This window comes from Tauraco erythrolophus, chromosome 2 (genome assembly GCF_009769465.1).
Source record: "Tauraco erythrolophus isolate bTauEry1 chromosome 2, bTauEry1.pri, whole genome shotgun sequence".
Lineage (NCBI taxonomy): Eukaryota > Metazoa > Chordata > Aves > Musophagiformes > Musophagidae > Tauraco > Tauraco erythrolophus.
The window spans coordinates 98,065,074-98,085,539 of NC_141466.1; the positions used below are offsets into that span (position 1 = coordinate 98,065,074).

The 20,466-nt window shown below is 54.5% G+C and overlaps 1 protein-coding gene across 1 annotated transcript; it reads left to right on the forward strand.

Annotated features, from left to right (window-relative positions):
- Nucleotides 1-10,035: 10,035 nt before the first annotated feature.
- TMEM151B (transmembrane protein 151B) lies at nt 10,036-18,207 on the forward strand. The gene is made up of 2 exons (XM_086628418.1): nt 10,036-10,128; nt 16,771-18,207. Exons 1-2 carry the CDS (start codon nt 10,036-10,038, stop codon nt 18,205-18,207), a joined length of 1,530 nt encoding a protein of 509 aa, XP_086484544.1.
- Nucleotides 18,208-20,466: the final 2,259 nt, after the last annotated feature.

The following is a 20,466-nucleotide window of genomic DNA, read 5'->3' on the forward strand; positions in this document are numbered from 1 at the left end:
CTCCATAGGGACCGCCTGCTACGTGAAGTGCCTGTCAGCCTCCACCCTGAAGCGCAACAATATCCAAGGGCTGACCATGGTCATCCCATCAGGAGCGGTAGTGCTGGCAAGTTTGTAAGTAGATTTGGGTAAGAACAGCATATAGGCAAACTGCTTGTAGGATTTTTAGGTAAGCATATATATATATGTATAAAACACGTGATCAATATACCTCTTAACTCTCGTATTCTGTTCTGTTTGTGTGTGAGTGACTGAGACATACTTATAGTACGAAGTGAGTGTGGAGTCTTGATCTGTGGTTCTGTTCTTCCGCGAGGGAAACAGCCGGAGATAGACAAAGCAATTGAAATAGAAGAGTGAATGAGTTATTTTGTTGACTAATAAATAGTGATGGTATTGAGTTTTACCACATGCGTCTGTCTCCTTGCCGAATCCTTGAACCTACCTATAACAGTACTGGAAGGCTGCAATAAGATCATCCCGGAGCCTTCTCTTCTCCAGGCTGAACAGCCCCAACTCTCTCAGCCTGTCTTCATAGCAGAGGTGCTCCAGCCCTCGGATCATCTTCATGGCCCTCCTCTGGACTTGCTCCAGCAGCTCCGTGTCCTTCTTGTGTTGGGGACTCCAGAGCTGAACGCACTATTCCAGGCGGGGTCTCACAAGAGCAGAGTAGAGGGGCAGAATCACCTCCCTTGACCTGCTGGCCATGCTGCTTTTGCTACAGCCCAGGATACAGTTGGCTTTGTGGGCCGCAAGCACACATTGCCAGCTCATGTTGAGCTTCTCATCCACCAGCTCCCAAGTCCTTTTCCTCTGGGCTGCTCTCAATTCATTCTCCGCCCAGCCTGTACTTGTGCTTGGGATTGCCCTGATCCACTTGCAGGACCTTACACTTGGCCTTGTTGAACTTCATTAGGTTCTCACAGGCCCACCTCTCCAGCCTGTCAAGGTCCCTCTGGATGGTATCCCTTCCCTCCAGTGTGTCCACAACACCACACAGCTTGACGTTTTCAGCAAACTTGCTGAGGGTGCACTCGATCCCACTGTCCACGTCGCGAACAAAGGTGTTAAATAGCTCTGGCCCCAGTACTGACCCCTGAGGAACACCACTCATCACTGATCTCCACTTGGACATTGAACCGTTGACCGTAACTCTTTGAGTGCGACCATGTTGGTCAAATCAGCACAAATCTGTATGATGACGCACAAAGACTTCACTTTTCTGTGAACTAGTTGCTGCTTGGCTTTGCAGCAAGTGTCAGTCAACCCTCGATTGTCTGTTGATTCCCTGTTCCAGTCATGGCATAGATGTGGAGTCTGCTTCCAGGGCTAGCACAGGTCCAGGAGTGGTTCAGCCAAAGCACAGAGCCTGAGCTAATAAGCCTTGGACTCTCTCTGCAGGGAGGCAACTTGATCTCCACCACTCGAGACTCTACGGTCCAGTTCACAGCAAGCTGTCCACACCACTGGCTGCCAAGCAGTCCCTGGAGGTGGCCTTCCTTTGCTGCTGACGTGCGCTTAGCTGGAGCTAGAGATCTTACAGCTTCCTTGAGGTGACCCTTGGACTTTCTTGAGCTGGCTAGTGCTCTCCCAGAGCTGTGTTGCAGTGGTCCTGCTGCAGCCGAACTGCAGAGACCAGGCACTCCCCATGAAAATCAGCTCTGCCACCCACGTCCAGCCACTCTGCGCTTCCGAATACACCCACTAATACCCAGCTCAGGCACCATCTCCTTGCCATATCTCTTCTGGCTGGGTGTGCTTCTGCTATCCCTTTGGACACTTCGAGTGGAAAGTCTGAAAGATGAACTTGGCCACTCTGCCTCGTTATTTGCCTTCTGTCACTCCTTAAGCAAGGCTTGGGCTCTGTTTCGTGCTGTCTTCCTGTCAGAGAGCTTTTCTGCCTGGCCATGCAGGTTTTGGACTTAGATTATTTTCAGAGGCTTTAAATACAGAGAGATATATATGTAATATGCACATGCATGTGCACATGCACATGCATATATATATTATATATATATTTAATGTATAGGCAGGTAGCAGTGGACGGAGTAAAAACGTTTAAATATAATAGGAGGTCAATCCTGATGTTCTGACTCGCTTTTGGGGATTTTAAAACCGAAACTAATTCTGGGCCCTCTCCAGTCCCCTTTAAGATGTGTCACTTCAACCGGTTAAAATCGCAGGGAAAACGGACCTATTCCCACTAGAGGTCAGTGTCAACACACGCCACTCAAGGCAACTATAGCTACTCAAAATAACTTCGGCAAAAAACGGCTCAGAAAGGCTCTGCCACCACACTGTGCTGACAGGAGCATCAGGGCAGAGCCTGGGCATGGAAATGTCTCCCCAGGCGACCTGTGACCCCCCATACTGTCCCTGATAATGTCCTGACGCCGAGAACAGCCCTCTGATTTCCTAAGTCTGCGGAAAAAATAATGGTACTTCAATTGCCAGCTGCAGTCCTCCACCATGTTCAGGCAACACAGGTTACCTGCAATTGTTGTAAGCAGTTATTGCCATAGTAATCCACACCAGGCAATGTAACTGGTGCTGGGTTCCCCCATGTCCACCGCACAGCTTTGGTCCCACACGAGCACTGGGCTGCTCCGTTCCTTGCGGATGCAGCCCCTTCCTGCTCCGTCCCCAGCAGCAGGAGTCCTGAACCCAGCAGAAAGGTGTCAGACCCTCATCTGAGACAGCTCCCACTGCATTTTCCAAACCAGAAATGTCTCTGGGTGCCCCAAGCAGTAAGTCAGACCTCTGCCTGGGACCCCTGAGCTCCAATTCAGGTTGCTCAGCCCAGAAGCCATGTGTGCCCGGCTCTTGACTGGGAGCAGAGGGCCCAGGAGAGCGAGGAAAGCCACGGGACAGACAGCAAGCTCTCTCCTCCCACTGCTGTTCCATATATCTGACAGTAAATCAGCTCTGTAGGGCTCCAAACTGGGTCACTTCACTTCCTGGCCTAACAGAGTAGAGCTGGAACATGACTTTTAAAGATTGAATGCCCAGAAGTGAAGCCAAGCTTTGTAACAGACCACTGCAAAGCAGATCCTCCTCAGGTACCTGTTTTCTGGGGTAATAAGTCCAGAAAATGCTGGCTGCCCTCTTGCCATAATTCTGGCTGAAATCACAGGGTCACTTTGAATCTCTTCAAGGATGCTGCTCCAGGCACCTGCTTGCTTTTGCAGTAAGGGATTATTTCCAGTTGGAGTTTTCCCTCTTGCAGACCGTGTTGGATGCCTCTTGTCCTTTCTCCGTTCACTCCTGTAACATTGTGGGATCCATCACGCCAATACGGTGACGCAACCTGGAGTAGATCAGGTTCGTCTATGTGTGGTAGGTGGTTGGCAAGTTGCCCAGTTAATGCCCTCTCTGAGAAAGAGACACAATTCCCATTGTTGCCTAGAGTCCCGTGGTGGACAGGGCAGTTTCGAGCTCCTTCTGTTGTTTGCTGTGTGTATATGTGTGTATGATGTGTAGGAAGTCAGACAAAGAGGATTAATCAATTCTTTGAATGGGGATCACACCTAACTCACCCCACTCTCGGCCACGGCATTCACTTCCACAAGCAGAATGCGATCAATGTAAAGATGCACTAAAAATCCTTGAGCTTACAAAGTGAATGAACAAAACCTTCAGATATTTTAACAAAATTTCATTCCGAATTAGATCCTCTCTGTGTAGCTCCTGTCAGCTCAGTGGCTGCAGCAGCAATGTTCTCTGCTCGCATCTGGGCAAACCCATGGCTGGTAAGGCCTCGGTATTTATTCATTTATGTGCGTGTGTGTGTGTGCAGCTGTGTGTGCTCAGAGCTCTCCCAAAGGAGATGGCAGATGTGGTTACGAATGGGGAGGGGGGGTGGCAGATGGTCTTGGAGGACTGATAATAAAACCATGTTTAAATAGATGGTGAAACGGCGCCCTAGGTGAGAAATCTCGTCACCTGGGTCTCCCTTTATAGCTAGTGGAGAAACAGACTCAATTCCAGAGAGTGGTTCTGATAACCTCTGTTTGGCCACACCGCTTTAACGCTCTTCCCTCCCCACGGAATAGCTGTGGGAGGCAGTGCTCCATCACCGGGCTATAATTTATTCATGATTCTCTAAGCACAGTTTATCCGGCAGGGGCTATACAAGATAGAACAAAAACCTCAGTTCACCCAACCATCCCTCAGCTCACCTTGCCAGAAAGCGCAGGACGGACGCTGCCGACACCACATCCTGGGCTTCCGCATCACCATGCTGGACCTGATGGCTGTTAGAAAGGAGGATGGGTTAACTCCCATTTTTGAGTTGCTTCTGCTTGAGTTGCTTCCCGCTTCACCCCAGCCCTGTAGCCCCCCACTAGCCCAGTTCTTGCCACCTAACAGTGCTCCAAGAAGCTACTCTGCTGGTCCCTACCAAGCTGTGCAGTGCTGCCAGAGGTATTACTCATGCAAGCTCAGCTCTGCTCGCAGGAGAGTTAAACGTCCCAGCTGCCAGACTGAATTAGAGCTTGTGTCTCTCCACGCTTGCATCAGAGCGATTTGGGAACAGGCCTGGTGGAGCCACACTGCTGTAAGCAAGTAAGGAGCCCAGGCAGGGGTTAGGAGAGAGGGGCTAGCAGGACGGATGGCTCAGGGTGGCAGGGAGGGGAGGTGGAGGTGACCAAGCTGTTTGAAATATTCAGGTGCTGAGCAGGAGCACAGGGCACGCAGAGGGCAGGTGGCCATCCCAGGGATGGAGGAACTCCGGCTCCATGAATAAGTGATGAACAAGTCTGTGTTGCCCAAGTAATGGGCGCTCCTGGCACACCGTAGGTGGGATCGCAGCTGTTCCCCGGGATGTCGGCCTTGCTGCTGGCCCCAGCCCATGTGATGGCCCCTAAGTAATGCAGTCACACAGTGGGCTTTTAGCCTCTTCCCCAGAACAGCCTCATTTCCCCACCTGCCCAGGTCCATAGGGAGAGCTGGGTGGAGAAGGGATGCTCCCTAGACTAGGATGTGTCAGCTCAAACCGCTCAGCATGGGGAAGGCAAATTGCAACAGAAACTTATTTTCTGCTTTTTGGGAGATGACTCCCAGGACCATAACCAGGGATAAGCTAAATTCTCTGAGCCATTACTTTCTGTGGCTTATTCCTTTCTGGGAGGATGAGCGAAAAAACTCAAGCAGAACAAAACATTTGCCAGGGGAGGATGTGGCTCAGTTTCCAGGCACTTGGGATGGTTGTCACTGCTCTGGAGTTATATCGGACAAGATGTCCTGAGGACTGTCAAACAGCATCTGGGCAGCTCTGAATCCACTTTTCATTTCGAGGGGGGCTGTGAGGGAGGAGACGGAGTATCCTACTGGGCTATTGCAGAGAGAAAGTGATTTAACCTGAGCCAGAAACCTCTGCGGAGCCTCACAAATAATTGTGGTGATGAAGAAATAGACTGTCATGGGGCTGGATAGAAAATAAGCAAACTGTACACAGGCAGCCTGTTGGAAAGGGAAGGATCAGAGCAGGGATAAAAGAAATTCCAATGACAGGAATTCCTATCTGTGAAATATACCCCAGAGCAGAAACTACAAACCCACTTACTCCGCGAGGTTTAAGACTTTGTGCATTTGTGGATCGCTGGCATCTTGCCCGTGGAGAGGCAGACCCTTGTCTAGTGATGCTGAACAGAAACTAGTTCCCCAGTCACAAATTAGTCATCCCTATGGGTTTCCTTCCCACAATAAAAAAAAAGGGCACACCTGGATCTCCTCCCAGCAGACATGAAGTCTGAATGTAGCAGAGAAAAACATAACTAATAGCACAGATTTTCTTGAAGACAATGATCCGAGAGGTAGATGGCACACGCGCAGTCAACACCACTGACCCACAATGGCAAGAGAGTGTTGTTTAACTGGAGCAAGAGGCATGTTCCTTCACCCATACTCTCCTTGTTGCATTAATAAGGAGTAATTTAATTGGAGTGATGCATTCTGGAAGGCTCAGGCAGCTAGCAAAAAATATCCTTAAAATTTCTAAATTTAATAGGCATTAGTTTCTGAGTTTAGAAAATCCTGTATCCTAACACGAGGGAATTCTCTGCTACACATCTTCTTAAGAGACAAAAACCAGCAGACTGCTAGGAATCATTGATTACTTTGGAACAAAAGACTAAGTTTTGATCACACTTGGCCTATTGGACAAGATAAAGCTAACCTCAATGTTTTTTATATACATATATATATATGATGTTGCAAAATCCAGTTTTATATTTAGGCTACAAACACAAGCACAAGAATGGGTATCTATGGTCATCCAGTTTAAAATGCAGCCTCTGTAAAAATTTTCCCAGAAATTAAATGCAAATTTACTGCATGGGTAACAACTAAAAACATATTTAACCAGGAGTGAAAAGGCTATTTTCTGTAACTACCAGAGGCAGACATGTGAGACCTTTTCTGGTTTGAAAGTGAACAAATACTGCCAATATGACCTAGTGCTTTATTTCTGCTTGGAACAGATATGAATGTCTCTGCAGGGTGGCAGACACAGGGTATCTGGAGAACAAACCTGTTGATATCTCAGTGAGGGCACCACCTCCACTTCAGTTGCCACGTCTTCTTAAAAGTCTCCCTGCTTCTTTCATGGTTGAAAGTTCTGATGGTTTGTCACATCAGAAGTGCCCCCGTACCAGAAATGTCTCACTCTCCAAATTGATCTTCCAGTAGAGCATCCCAAAACCTACAGGAATAACTGGGGGGATTCTCACATATTAAAGCAAAGATAGTTTTGTCTCTTGCCCTCAAAAGAAGGAGGGTTGAGTGGTTAGGGCAGTGTGTGATCATTAGGACTGCTGGGTTCTCCCTCTGATGGTGACACAGAACACAGTCTTGGACATTGGCTGTCTTGCTTCAGGTTCCCAAAGACCTATGCATCCTATAGCCTTACTTCTCCCATTCTCAGGAGGGTCCAGTGCTCTTTGTAACACATAGTCAGCCATGGCCCCGGGATCCGATCCTTGGGTGTCGTGGGTCAGGCCGCTCCAGCAACCAAACCCTACACAGTCGCTCACTCACCCTCCCCCACCCCCAGGGATGAGGGAGAGAATCAAAGAAGAAAAAGAAAAGAGACCCATGGGTTGAGGTAAGAACAATTTACTACTACCGCTACCAATATATATATGTATGGATATGTACAGGGATAAATATATACAAACAAGTGACGTACAGTGTAATTGCTCACCACCCATTGACCGAGGCCCGTCTTGTCCCAAAGCTGCAATCCTGAAACACATAAATCCCGATACCACAATCCTGGATGAACGAGAGGCCCGAAATAGAGAGACAATGAGAGAGAGAGAAAGCACTCTGAGAGTCCGAAAGTGAGAGTCCCAGAAGGTCAAAAAGCCCTTCTTTCCGGCTGACCCTCGCTTTTATACTGGGCATGACACTGCATGATATGGAATACTAATTGGCCAGTTTGGCCCTCAATCCTAAGTCCAAGTACAAATCGTAAGGAGAGTTGTGGACTCCCCGTCCCGGCCATGTTCCCCCCTATCCTGTTGTGCTCCTGCACACTGGCAAGAACACGGCAGCTGAAAAGTCCTTGAGACCTCAGTGCCAACTACAAACATCAGTGCGCTGTCAGCGTTCTTCTCAGAGCGAGTCTCTGAGTAAAACCAAAACATGGAGCTCTTCTAGCTGCTAAAAAGAAGAGCTGACTCTGTCCCAGCTAAAACCAGGAGGTTGGGTCACAACCTGCCACGAGCCTGCTTCTCACAGAAAATGGCTTCTCAGCCATTGTACAAGTTCATTTCAGATGGAGCATGGCTCAGGACTTCCGACACCTCAGCTCAAAAATAGCACAGTTGGTGATGTCCTTGGCAGTGTTGTCTCCAAGAGACAGAAAACATGCTGCTAGGACCAGTATCAAAGATGCCTGGTACAAAACCCCCTACTTCTGGCTCACCAGAGGCTACTGAATCCACTGGTGGAGGACACATCGCAGGGCTCTGCATGGGTGGCTGCATAGGGGTGGCAGCAGCCCACTTCCCAAGGGTTAGTCCTAGTGGATAATAAGCCCCAAACGGGCACACCAAAGGAAGCTGCTCCTCGAGTCTGCGGGTGTGCCGTGGAGGCTCCTTGCCACAGAACGCACACAGTATCTACAAGTCCAAAGTTAACATGAATTCAAAAGTGAATGGACAAATTCCCTGGAGAAAAAGCCACCATGGGCTATTAAATGCCAAGACATTAACTCGTATCACCTTTTTTCCCCCTCCACCCTTCTGCTTTGCTCGTTTTTTGGTGATGTTCCCGTCTTTTGAGAGAACACCAGAGCTGTTCTTGGAGGGTGATCATCCCAGCATCTTTTGGTCTAGCTGAGGTCACTTCCTGCAGGGGACCTTAGCACTGTAAAAAGCAGAAATGCGTGTATGTATGCAAATTATTTGCAACTGTCTACTAATGCGCATGCAATAGCATACAGTGCTGCTATAGAAATCCTGGCAGCTCTGGGCTTGTGCCTCTTTGCCTTGCTCTGCTGTGGTACATGTGCACACTGGTGAGCTCTCCTTGGAGGCATTGGATCCATCACGTGAGGATGGGTCTGAAACGCTTGAGAGCCAAAGTCTGCCTAGAGGATTGGGCAGGGGTTGCCTGAGTGGTAGGCAGCGAAATTCAGAGCAGGCTGCTCCTGCTTGCTGCTGTTCCCATGGAAACTGGGGAAAGGCAGAGGAAATGCAGCCCCAGCCTCTTTTGAAGATGAGCTCCTTCAGCAGCACCCCTGACTGCCACACCTATTCCCATAGGAAGTGATGGCTGGCATTTACCCCTGGATGTGTCTCCTTAACTGAGACCACCAGGCCTACGGACTGTTCCTTCCCCATCCCAGCCAACAGAGTGGGCAAGAGCAAACCACTCATCCCAGCCCCAAGGTTGAGCCTCAGAGCTCAGAAAAACTGAAGCAACTTCCAGCAAATTCTGCAGCTTATGCTTTTCCCCAGTTTGGAGCTGGGGAAGTACCTGCAGGGACACTTGCTTTCCCAAGACTGTCAAGGAAGCTGGGTGCTACCTGCAATATCTGGACCTAGATGAGTCTGGACCCTTCCTGAGCTCTCTGTGTGTGCCCCCTGATGATGCTACTGTGACTTTAGATGGAGGGTCCGAAGAGACTTTCCCACTTGTCCCTGCAACCAAGCAGGTTAGGTCTATGGATGAAACATGCTGCAGTCAGCTCTGTGATAACCAGCTGAGCATCTTTGGGCCTAGTGGAGATCACAGCAGCCAAGACACTGCCTGACCTAAGGTTTTCCCCTGAGTGCCAGCATTAGGGCTGATGGTCCGCCTTGACCCCCAGACTAACTGGGGCTGCCCACGGATTAGAAAACATAGCCAGAGCTCACGCAAAGCGCTCCGAGCCTTTTGAGCTCTCCCACCTCATCGCGAGGAGAGGAAAACCCACGGGACCCCTCGCCTCCCTACCGAGTAGCCCGGCCGGGCCCGAAGCCCGCCCGGCTGCCGTGGGCAGCCTCACACCCGCTCGGTGGGGCTGGGAGTGGGATCCCTCCCCGGCAGCACCCGGACGGCAGCTCCGCTCCCGGTGGGGCTCCCGAGGGGCGGCCGCAGCGGGCTCCGTGCCCACCGGGCTCCCCGCCTGCCTGCCGGCCGCCGGCGCTTCAAGGTCACCCGCCGCCCCACTCGGGGCGGGCGCGGATCCCGTCGCGCTCTCATCCCCATCCCCATCCCCATCCTACCCCGTCCCCATCCCGTCCCCCCCGCCTCCGCCGCGGCCCTCCCACCGCGGCTCTGCCCGCCCTCCGCCGCGCCGGGCGCGGGCGCGGGAGCAGCGCTGCGCTGCGGCGGGGCCGGGGGCCGGCGGGGCGGCGAGCGCTGCCGCCGTGCCGCCGTGCCGCCGTGCCGCGGCTGGGGGCCATGCCGCCGAGCCGCCCGCCCGCCGCGCCGCCCCGCCGCCCGCCCGGCGACCGGCGAGGCAGCGCCCGGCGGCGGGCGGGATAATGCGGCTGCCCAGCCCGCAGGCACCGCCAGCGGGGCGCCCCCGCCGCCGCCGCCGCCGCCATGTCCCCCCCAGCCTCGGCGGCCGCCGCCAGCGAGGGAGGCAGCAGCACGCCGGTGCCTCCGGAGGAGGAGGCGGAGGGGGCCCGAGAGGAGGTGAGGAGAGCGGCCGCCCCCCCGCCCGGGGCTGCCCCCAACCACCCTCCCTCCCTCCCCGCCCGCTTTGCATGGCGCGCTCATTGACCGCCCCGCCGCGGGCCGGGACGGGCTTTCCCCGCACAGGTACGGACCCCCTCGCCGGGAGCCCCTCTCCCCTCCCTCGGCCCCGGGGCTGCGGTGCGGGCCGGCGGGGGCGGTGAGGAAACCCGCCCGTCGGTGCCCGCTGCCGGCAGCCTGCCCGTCTCCGTCGCCCGGCTGTCACCTCGGGCTCGCCGCGGTGCCTCCGGGGCTGGAAGGGGCGCAGCAGCCGGCGCCGTCCGGAGATGGGGCCGGGGCCAGGGATGGCTGGGGTGCAGGAGAAAGGGAGGAGATCACCGAAGAGAAGCGCGGGGCGCAGCTTGAGCTTACTGCAATGGGAAGAGGTTGTTCTGCCTGGGAGAAAGGGATAGGGAGACACCCCCCCCCCCCCCCCCCCGCTTCGTGCGCTCTGGCTTGGGGGGCTGCCAGGCGGTAGCACAGGTGCCTGGGTCACTGCGAGGGAAGACGCGGCAGGCAGCAGGGGAGAGGGTCTGGGTATGTGGTGGAGCCTGGGGTTGTCGCTGGTGCCTGCTCCCAGCTGAGGTTTGGCTGGGGAGAGCAGAAGGTGCTGACTAGGGCAGGCCAGGTACTGGCACAGCCCTGCCTCCAAGCATGCTGCAGTCCCCTCCTCAGCTGATGACTTTTCTGGAGTCTAGGCAGCAGATGCCAAAAAGGGTCAGGAGCAGGGTTCTCCGTGCATAGGGAGCAGCACGGGGAGGCAGGTGTGCGAGCCCCTTTGTCTGCCCCCACAGATCCTGCTGGCAGCTTGGGCTTGCCACGAGGAGAGGAAGCAACCGCACTGACTAGCGAGACCTGCCTTATGCCATGGGGCTGGTGGCCCACGGAGGGCAGCTAGGCAGCATAGGAAGGACGACATTCTCTTGGTGTTGTGGGTTGTCCTCTCCGGTGAGACCACAGCTCAAAGGGCAGGATGCTTAGAAGCTGGTGCATCACTCGTCCTCTGCTGTTGAGGAGCTGCGGTTAGCAAGTGCTGCATAATCCTGGTGTTCTCTGCCTCCTTGGCTTAGGAAGAACATGCATGCCCATGCACGGTTATTCTATATATAAAGACTTATATTTAGATATAAATAATTGCGGGAGAGGAATGCTGAAGTTCAAGGACTGGGAAGCTGTACAAATACCGTATACTCTGCTCTGCGGCTGTTCCTCTCTTCCTGCTTCCATTCAACAACCCCTGGTGCCCTGAGCCCAGGCTCTCCAAACAGATCGTGACCAGGGTAGCTAAACCGTGAGTCACCTTTTTAGCATGAGGACATGCCAGTGCCACGCTGGGACGTGATCTCTTGCCCCCAGTGCTCTGGCAGTGCTGGTGCTACGTTCAAGAGAGCACAGTGGCTTTTGAGAGGTGCCAGAGCGAGAGCCGGTTTGGATGAAAGAAGCATAGCAGAGGCAGTGCCCGGGTGAGTTTCCCTTGCCTACGGTGTCCCCTGGCTCTCAGGGATTACGAGAAGATCGTCTGGGCTTTGATTGCTTCGTGGTGGGTGCCAACTAGGGTGTCAGTATAATCTTACCCCGTGGGAGCAGGCAGAAGGGCTGCAGTCCATGACCTGCACTGTTTAGGCTAAGGGCGTGCTTCCCGCGGCCAGAAGCTATCACAGACTTGCATGAAGCAGCTGGTGGAGGAGAGGGAAGCTGCAGCCTCTCTTGACAGTGCCATGCTCGCTGATGTCTTATCTGATGCAATGAGGAGGGACCTTAGTGGGGAGCTTGGATTTATGGAGTGCCCTAGGGCAATCCTCTCGTCTTCAGAAATATCAGGAGGGGGATGTTCCTGCTCCCCTGTAGTGTCTGTGTAAGGCTGTACTGGCTGCGTGATGTCCTCGTTTCCATCAGGACCAACTGCTGGTGCCAGCGTTGCTGAGCATCCTGAGAGTGTGGCTGAATCCCACCTGTAAGGGCCCGTTGGCTAGGGCTGGCAGGGAATCGGAGGAGATGTCTGGGGCCTGGGAAATGAAGTCTGTCCTGTTTCAAGGTGCCTCATCTTGGCATGTCTCAGATCACCGTACCTGGGAGTCATGCAGGGCTTCAGGTGCTACTCAGTTTGTCCCAGCAAGGCAAGTAACAAGAGCTGCTGGCCAGAGCTGGCTGTAGATGGCTGCCTGAGCCCTTGTTCTCTGTTGACATCACATGCACACACCTACATTTAATGACAGTGAGCTGAATCTCACTCAGCAACCCATTTCCATCTTGGAGGGCAGGAAATGCCAAGGGACAAGCTCTTCAGCCTGGGAACAGGCTAAAAAATCTCCTTGTCCTGCGCTCAGATGGGATCTGATGGAGAGAACCAGTCCTCCTCCCAGTTTGCTGTGTAAAATGGAGACCCTGGTACTGTTGGAGAAGCTGGCTGCTGGCAGGGTTCCCTGGCTCCTAGATGCTCAGCCTTCCCCTTTCGTCTGCAGTTGGCAATGCTGGCAGCCTGGGGCTGAGCCAGCTCTTTCTTCTAGGCAGGTAGTTCCTGAGTTTGGGCTGTGGGCATGTGGGGTGTGATGTGGGGATTTGCTGGGGCCATCCTGACCGGGAGTTGCCGATGTCTGTCTGGGGCCTTGGAAGACAGTGACAGTTCCTAGAAATTACTGAATCCTCCCCACCTGCCTTGTTCTGGGGATTTGAGGTCAATGGGGACAGGGCTTATTCATCTGTTGCATGATGTAAGCAAATCGGCAGGGCAGAGCCATGGAAACTGATGCTCAGAAGTCCCACTGGAGTCCCCTGTGAGCTGCTGCCACAGCCTGGCACTCAGGAGCTACCTGGGCCTTCACGTTGCTGCTCGGGGACTTTTGAATTGTTTTTTCAGCCCCATAGAGGGCTGTCTGTAGGACACCTAGCCCTGTGAACGCCACTGCATCTTATAAAGTGAGAGCTTATCGTTCTGGCAGTGAATTGGAGATTTCAGGCTGGTCTATGCAGGGAGAGGCAGGTGAGAAGTGCAGGAGGTGAGACCATGGGAACACTTGTTAGACGGAGGGACGGTAGATGGGTCCAGGGACAGGCTGTTTCAGAGAGGAGCTTTGTAGAGCTTGAAGAACTTCAGGAGTTGTTTAGTGTTCAAAGTTGCAGGGTCAAGGTTGTAGGGGTGATGAAGGTATTTTGACCCATGTGCTTGGCCACTGGGGTGCTGGGCAGGATTGTCCCCTTGAGGCTTTTTGAGAAGAGGATTCCCCAGATCTCAAAGGGGTGTAATGCGGGCAGTGATGGGGGCCCTCTCTTCTACTGCCTCTGCCCTGTGCATTGTGAGCATCTCCATTTGCTTCACTGCTGCTGTAAGTCATCTCCTCCATCCCTTCTGGTCCATCCCAGAGCAGCATCTGCAGGTGTGGGACTCCATCTCCTTTCACCTCAGGGGCAACATCAGAGGCAAATGCTATGCATGAGGGAGGGGAGGCTGTAGCAACACTCTACCCCTTGCCCTTCTCAATGTGTGTCACAGCACCCGGGTGACTGGTAAGGGTTGTCTCATGTGTTCTATCTGGTGAACTGAAGCACAGAGAAGTGCGTTGAGTGGAGTCCCACAAAGGGGTTGGCTGAGCCATGGCTGGACCATTTTTGCCCTCTAGCACTGCAGGGACGTTAAGGTGCACCTGCAATAGCAGATTTTCTCACCACCCACCAGTGCTTGAGCCTGAGCAATGGGGGAGGCTCTGAGTGATGGAGGAAAACCCTGTTTGCAATGAAGTAGGGCAAGCCTTTCACCTCGTTCCATCAGACTGCAGCGGGCAGATGACGATGGCATTTATATTAGAGCCTTCTCTCCTCCCAGTGACACTGTTCTGGGACAGAGAGGATTTCCCTTTCCCCAGCTTTCTCATCTGCACGTTTGCTGTGCTGGCCTTCTCCAAGGCTGGTTGAGAGCTCGAGGAGGCTACCTTATTCAGCTGCTTTTGCAGGAGGAAGCCACGGAACCAGTTGTTTGCTCCTGTGAGCCCTTTGCAGCCCGGGAGAGAAGCAGAGATGCTGCAGTTCCTACTGGGATTAGACTCTGCAGCTGGCTCCTCCTCCGTCTCTGCTGTGATTGTATCCCCTGTCATTGGCACTTGATCAGCTTTCAGAAACCCCACCGACGCGACCGATGTGTATGTGTGTTACCTCAAAAGCCTAGGACAAAACTGGGTTGTAAACAGTTTACAGCAGGGGTTAGCGTGACCCTGTAAAAGCGCTGCAGTATCTAAATGCTGCGTAGTCCTAGGAGGAGACTGATGCGTGGACTAGAGCCCTGCTAACACAGTTCCTGGAACTGAGCCGGGGCTGCGTCCCTGCCCCGCGGGGGTAACCGCAGTGGGGCTCGTCCGCATCTCTGCAGGGCGACAGCCAGCATCACCCTTCTGAGCAGGACAACGCAGGCGGTGTGGGATGTGAGAGGGGCCAGGGAGCCACTGGAAGGTGGAATTTGCTTTTTGGAGATGGACTTGGCTGAAGACCTGTCTCCCTGGTGCCCTTTCCCCAGCTTGGCAGATGAGAGAGCTGAATGCTTTGCATTATTCCTTGTGCTCCATTTGCAGATGCCTCCCCTCAAACAAGGCTCTGTTTCTATGCAAGCCCTCTCATCCCACAGACACCCCGCGGTTAGCGTGTGCCTTGCATCTCCCCAAGGCCCCCACTCAGACTCCCGTGCTCCTCTTTTGGTCGAGCAGGCCCCTTAAAGCCTCACAGCCAGGGCTGCTGCTGCTGGGGAGGGTTTGGAAGACAGAAGGCAGCTGTGGGAGAGGAACTTTCAGCCATCCAGCGTGGGAGAGCCGTGCTGCAGCCTGGCAAAGGCAGAAGGATCCGGACAGGCTCTTGTAACCACAGTGTGGACCTGAGCAGGGAGGGCACAGCTTAGGCGGCTCTGCCTACTGGGTGCCGCCTCTTCTTCCCCTCTCTCCCTTTTCTCTTACCCGGGGTTCCCTTCTTGCCTCATGATTGTGAGGCTGCTGCAGTGGAGCATCGAGCTGGGAAGACTGGGGTGCACATGTGTCCGTGCCGGAGCTGCTGGGCAGAGCCACCTCGTGCCCCTTGCTGTTGCCTGCAGACCAGCACTACCCCACCTGCTTTCCCTGGGCTCTGTGTCTCTGTCGCCGGCTCGCACTCTTAGCTGGTTGCCCTGAAGCTGAGTGCTCAGCGCTACTGATGCTTGGGACCCCCAGCAGGACGTGCCACTGTTCCTCTCGCTGCCAGCCGTCCCTCTGGATGTGTCCCGTGCACCGCTCATTGTGGGCTGGCTGCTGGGCAGGCGGGCAGGAAAGGGAGCTCCCTCTTCTCTCTCCTTCTTTCCGCCTCCAGGAGAGAACCTCTGTTGGAGATTTGGGCTGGATCCAGGCCCACTAATCGCAGTGGCAAAAGTCCCACTGGCATGGGGTGGGCCAGGCTTTGGCAAGGTGTATGGAGGAAAGGTCAGCACATGGGAATCTAGGGGACCAAGGCAGGGCTGAAGAGCTCTTCAGAGAGAGCAAGGGGGATTTCTTAGAGGAAGGAGGAGACTCAGCTCTGTCTCTAGACCTGCCAGTGGCGTTGCAACCTCTGGTTCTTGCTTTAGTTTTCCTTTTCATGCAAGAGTGAAAGTGTGCACAGTTCCTATGGTGAAGGCACTAGTGCAATCTCTTTTCAAAGTCCTGTGGCTGAAGTCCTGCCCTTCCCTCGCCATGGAAGACCTGAGAGCGGTCTTCCCAAAGGTGTGGGCTGTCACAGCTGAATTCCAGTGCAGGCAGGGATGTCTGCTGGCAGCCATGACCCACCGCTTACCCTCTCTGCTACTCCAGATTGGTAGAGTACCCTTCTCTTCCAGCCTGACCACCTTCTAGGACGTTATTCCATATTCACTTTCTCTCCCACCAGAGGTGGCTGCGTTTCAGTCATGGAAAAGTACTTTCCCGTTTGTGTGGTTTATAAAGCACTCGAGAAGCACTTCAGAGCCTGTTGGGCTGCCAAGTGTTGTGGTGGGAACCGCCATTACCGTTCCCAGCTGCAGAAGGTCCATTTCTGCATCTTACAGGCACCTCAGGCTGCTTGTGCTGCCCTGCTAGGAGACATCCAAATGTTGCTGTTGGTCTTGTTACCAGGAAAGGGGGAGAGACTGGTGAGAGCTGCGGTGGGATGAGCTGCGGTGAGATGTTTGGGTAGGCTGACCCATCAGTTAGAGCTACCTGTGCTGATGGGATGGATGCAGAAGTTGAGGTATGTGGAGGTGATCCCTCAGCCTCCATCTTGGTGTGCTTCAGTACCCCTCCCAGGGATGTGGCAGTGGTGGGGGTTACTTCCCATTGAAGAAGGAGGATGCTCAGGGTGCGGGCTGGCAGAGTTGCCGTCTGCTGCTTTCCTCCACATCCAGCTGAGCACCATGAAGGGAAGGGGGGTGACGGTTGTCCACTCTGTGGGACTGTCATCCTGGGAGAGATCCCAGCCTCCAGCCTGCCTGCTGAGGCTGGGAGCCCCGTGGCTTCTGCTGTTTGTCCCCCTTGGTGGAGCTACAGGTGCCACCGCAGCGCCCCTCTGCCCTTCCCCCTGCCGCTACAGCCTACTGACTCCTCTCTTGTTTTCTCTCTCCTTCTCCCCACTCCCCCGGAGCAGCAGCGTCCGGTGAAGCAGTCTCTCAGCAAGTCCCTGTGCCGAGAGTCCCACTGGAAATGCCTGCTGCTGTCTCTCCTCATGTACGGCTGTGTGGGGGCCATGACCTGGTGCCACGTCACCAAGGTGACCCGGCTGACCTTTGACAGCGCTTACAAGGGCAAGTCCATGATGTACCACGACAGCCCCTGCTCCAACGGCTATGTCTACATCCCCTTGGCCTTTCTGGTGATGCTCTATGTGGTGTACCTGGTGGAGTGCTGGCACTGCTACACCCGCAACGAGCTGCAGTACAAAGTGGACGTGGAGAGCGTGCACGAGCGCGTCCAGCGGATGCAGCAGGCAACCCCCTGCATCTGGTGGAAGGCCATCAGCTACCACTACGTCCGCAGGACCCGGCAGGTTACCCGCTACCGCAACGGGGATGCCTACACCACCACCCAAGTGTATCACGAGCGGGTCAACACCCATGTGGCAGAGGCCGAGTTTGATTATTCCAACTGTGGAGTTAAGGACATCTCCAAGGACCTCATTGACTTGGAGAGCTACCCAGCCACGCGGCTCCGTTTCACCAAGTGTTTCAGCTTTGCCAACGTGGAGTCGGAGAACTCCTACCTGACCCAGCGGGCCCGCTTCTTCACAGAGAATGAGGGCCTAGATGACTACATGGAGGCCAGGGAGGGGATGCACCTCAAAAACGTGGACTTCAAGGAATACATGGTGGCCTTTTCTGACCCAGACAACCTGCCTTGGTACGTATCCCACTATGTCTTCTGGGTGGCAGCTCTGCTGACCCTATCCTGGCCCCTGCGGGTGCTAAATGAGTACCGCACTTCCTACGTCCATTACCACGTGGAGAAACTCTTTGGGTTCGACTACGTGGCGGTGACGCCGGCCGAGGAGCGCTCCTTCTGCCGGAGGATGCCCCGCGTCAACACAGTGGACAGCACCGAGCTGGAGTGGCACATCCGATCCAACCAGCAGCTGGTGCCCAGCTACTCGGAAGCGGTCCTGATGGACTTGGTGGGGCTCTCCAGCTGCACCAGCTACTCTGCTTGCCGATATGGGGGCTACCGGCAGAACTGTGAGCGGTGCCACAGGACTATAAGCAGCTCCTCCATCTTCTCCCGCAGTGCCCTGAGCATCTGCAATGGCAGCCCCAGGATCCCCTTCAGCAGCAGCCGCTTCTCCCTGGGCCGCCTGTATGGCTCACGACGCAGCTGCCTCTGGCAGAGCCGAAGCGGGAGCCTGAACGAGCAGAGCTGCCCCACCGAGCAGACTCGCCTCTCCAGCCAAGTGACTGTGGAGGAGGAAGACCCCCCTCCTTACCAGGATGCCCTCTACTTCCCCATCCTCATCGTGCACCGCAATGAAGGCTGCCTGAACCATGACCACCGTCACCTCCACCGCAATGGGTCCTGTGTGGAGACCTCACTGTGAAAGCAGAGGGCGGTGAGATCTCGTCGTCCATCGCCTGGCCCAAGCCAGTGCAGGATTTGGGGAGAGGAGCGCAGGGGAGGGAGATGGCCCAGGAGGACATTAGGATGGAGCGGACACGGCATCTCACTCTGACAGCTGGTGAAAGCTTCCCCCCACCGTGGCTTTGACCTCTCGGAGGGGTGAGTGCTGATGCTCCCCCTGACATGGCACAGAACTCTAGACCGACCACCACATGCAAAAAAAACCCAACACCCAACTAAACCAACCCCAAAACCGTAATTCATGGCATCAAGATCCAAAGAGGGGAATAAAAAGACAGGCCTGATGCAGGGAGGGGAGTGCTTTGGCTCCCAGCCCTGGCTCCAGGCTGGCTTGTGCTCCGAGGAACCAGCAGCCACCAGAAAGCGCCCTGCTGCACCTCTGCCCACCCGGCTGCCCATGCTGGAGCGAGACTCCTCGCAGGGTGGAGGGGAACGAGCCCTTTGGAAGCAGCGTGTAACTGCCTGTGCCTAAAAGTCTGGGGCATCCAGGCATGTGGAGCTGAGCAGCAGGTTAGAGCAAAGGCCAAAAGCTACCAACCCAGCTCTTCCCTTTCCCCCTGACCATTCCCCACTCTCCCCACTATTTTTTTCTAGACCATGCTTCGACTGTTACTCTGTTCTCACTGCTGGGAATGGCCCACCTCCAGAGGATCCCAGGCTCGGCTCCTTGGGAAGCTTCGGCACGCCAGCTCTGAGAGCCAGCATCCCCTAGGTAAAGGGCTGTCGGTTTGGGATGACAGCAGGCAGGCAGCACCAGGGAAGGGGTGAATGCGCAATCCCAGATGGAGCAGAGATCTGCGGCGCTACTGATCCGCTCGCCAGAGGAGGGCTCAGCTGGAAAGAGAAAACGGGAGGCCTGGGAAGGGGGAGAGGATGGCACTGGGACAGGCATTGTGGTAACCGGCAGCACATCAAGTGGCGGGGGTCCCTTCTTGGCTTTGAAGTGTGTCCTCATCGGTTCAGGCAAGCATCAAGGAAGGCTCTGGTAGGTTCAGCTGCAGTTCTCCTATTGATAATAGAGCAGTGGGTTGGTGCATGTCTGCAGGAGTGAATTTTGCATGAGATCAGGCTGGGCTCTGGCTGCAGGCTCCTGGCAGCCAGGTTTTTGGCAGAGAGCTTGGAGGGGCTGGGAGGGAGAAATGCAAAAGCATGTTGGAGCATCAGAAACCTGGACTGGGGAAATAAGGAACAAAGGGATTCCCTTTCTGTGAGACCCCGCCGTGGATGCAGGACCCGCAGCTGGGAGACAGGGAGGCGTCTGCTGTGAGGGATGCTCTGCAGAACAGAGGCTGGGGATACGTCGGAGGAGAACCTGCTTAAAACAGAGCGATTTGCACTATGGAGGTTTTTGGAGCCCATTAGCCCCTGGGTTCCTCTGCCTTGCTCTTGTCAGGGCAGGTGGGCTGGCTCTGAGCTCTGTGCTGCCCCTTCTGTCCTGCTGGAAAGGATCTGGGTGACAATGGGCAAGGAGCCTTCATGTCACTGAAGCTGCATCTGTGGCTGCAGAATGCAGACACCCAGCTTTTCCTTCTCCATCAGCATATCCCTGGATTTCTTGTGTCCCTGTTCTCAGAAAAGCTGTCTCCTCTTCAGTCAGCTCTTTGGGGGAGCCCAGGCCAAATCAGCCAGTGATTTCTCCAGGTAGCACTGCTCCTCAGCCTCATCATGCTTCCCTCATCTGCTGGGGCAAGCAACAGCTGAGAGCTGAAGGTCTTGGGGTGACAAGAGTGAGTCCATTAGCACTTGGGCGTTTGAGCCTGGTGTCTGCCTCCACATCCATCTCAGAAGGGCAAGGTGTAACAGCAGACAGTAAGGCATTGTATTTAGTCCAGCTGGTCTTCCTTCTGCCAACTTATTAATGAAGGTTCTGTTTCTCTAGTTATGCTGCTATACCGCTTCACCTCCCAGGTCTTGGGGAGGCTGCAAATGCACCCTCCCACCACATCAGTCCTCTTTTGAAAATTGTCTCTTGCTGGCAAGCCTGGAGCGGTCAGCGCCTGCAGGTGTTGTAAGGCTCCGATTGGCTTTGCCCCCAGAGCGGTCTGTTCTTCCGATCTTTGTGCCTTGTGTGTCCTGGTCAGTGTCACTTGACCTTCAAGTCAGCTTGTCCCTCTGGACCTCAAGTCTGGATCTTTGAGGTCCCTTCCAACTCTAACCATTCTATGAATCTATGATTCTCTTTGAAATCTCCTACACATTGCTTAAATTAGGTTTCGAT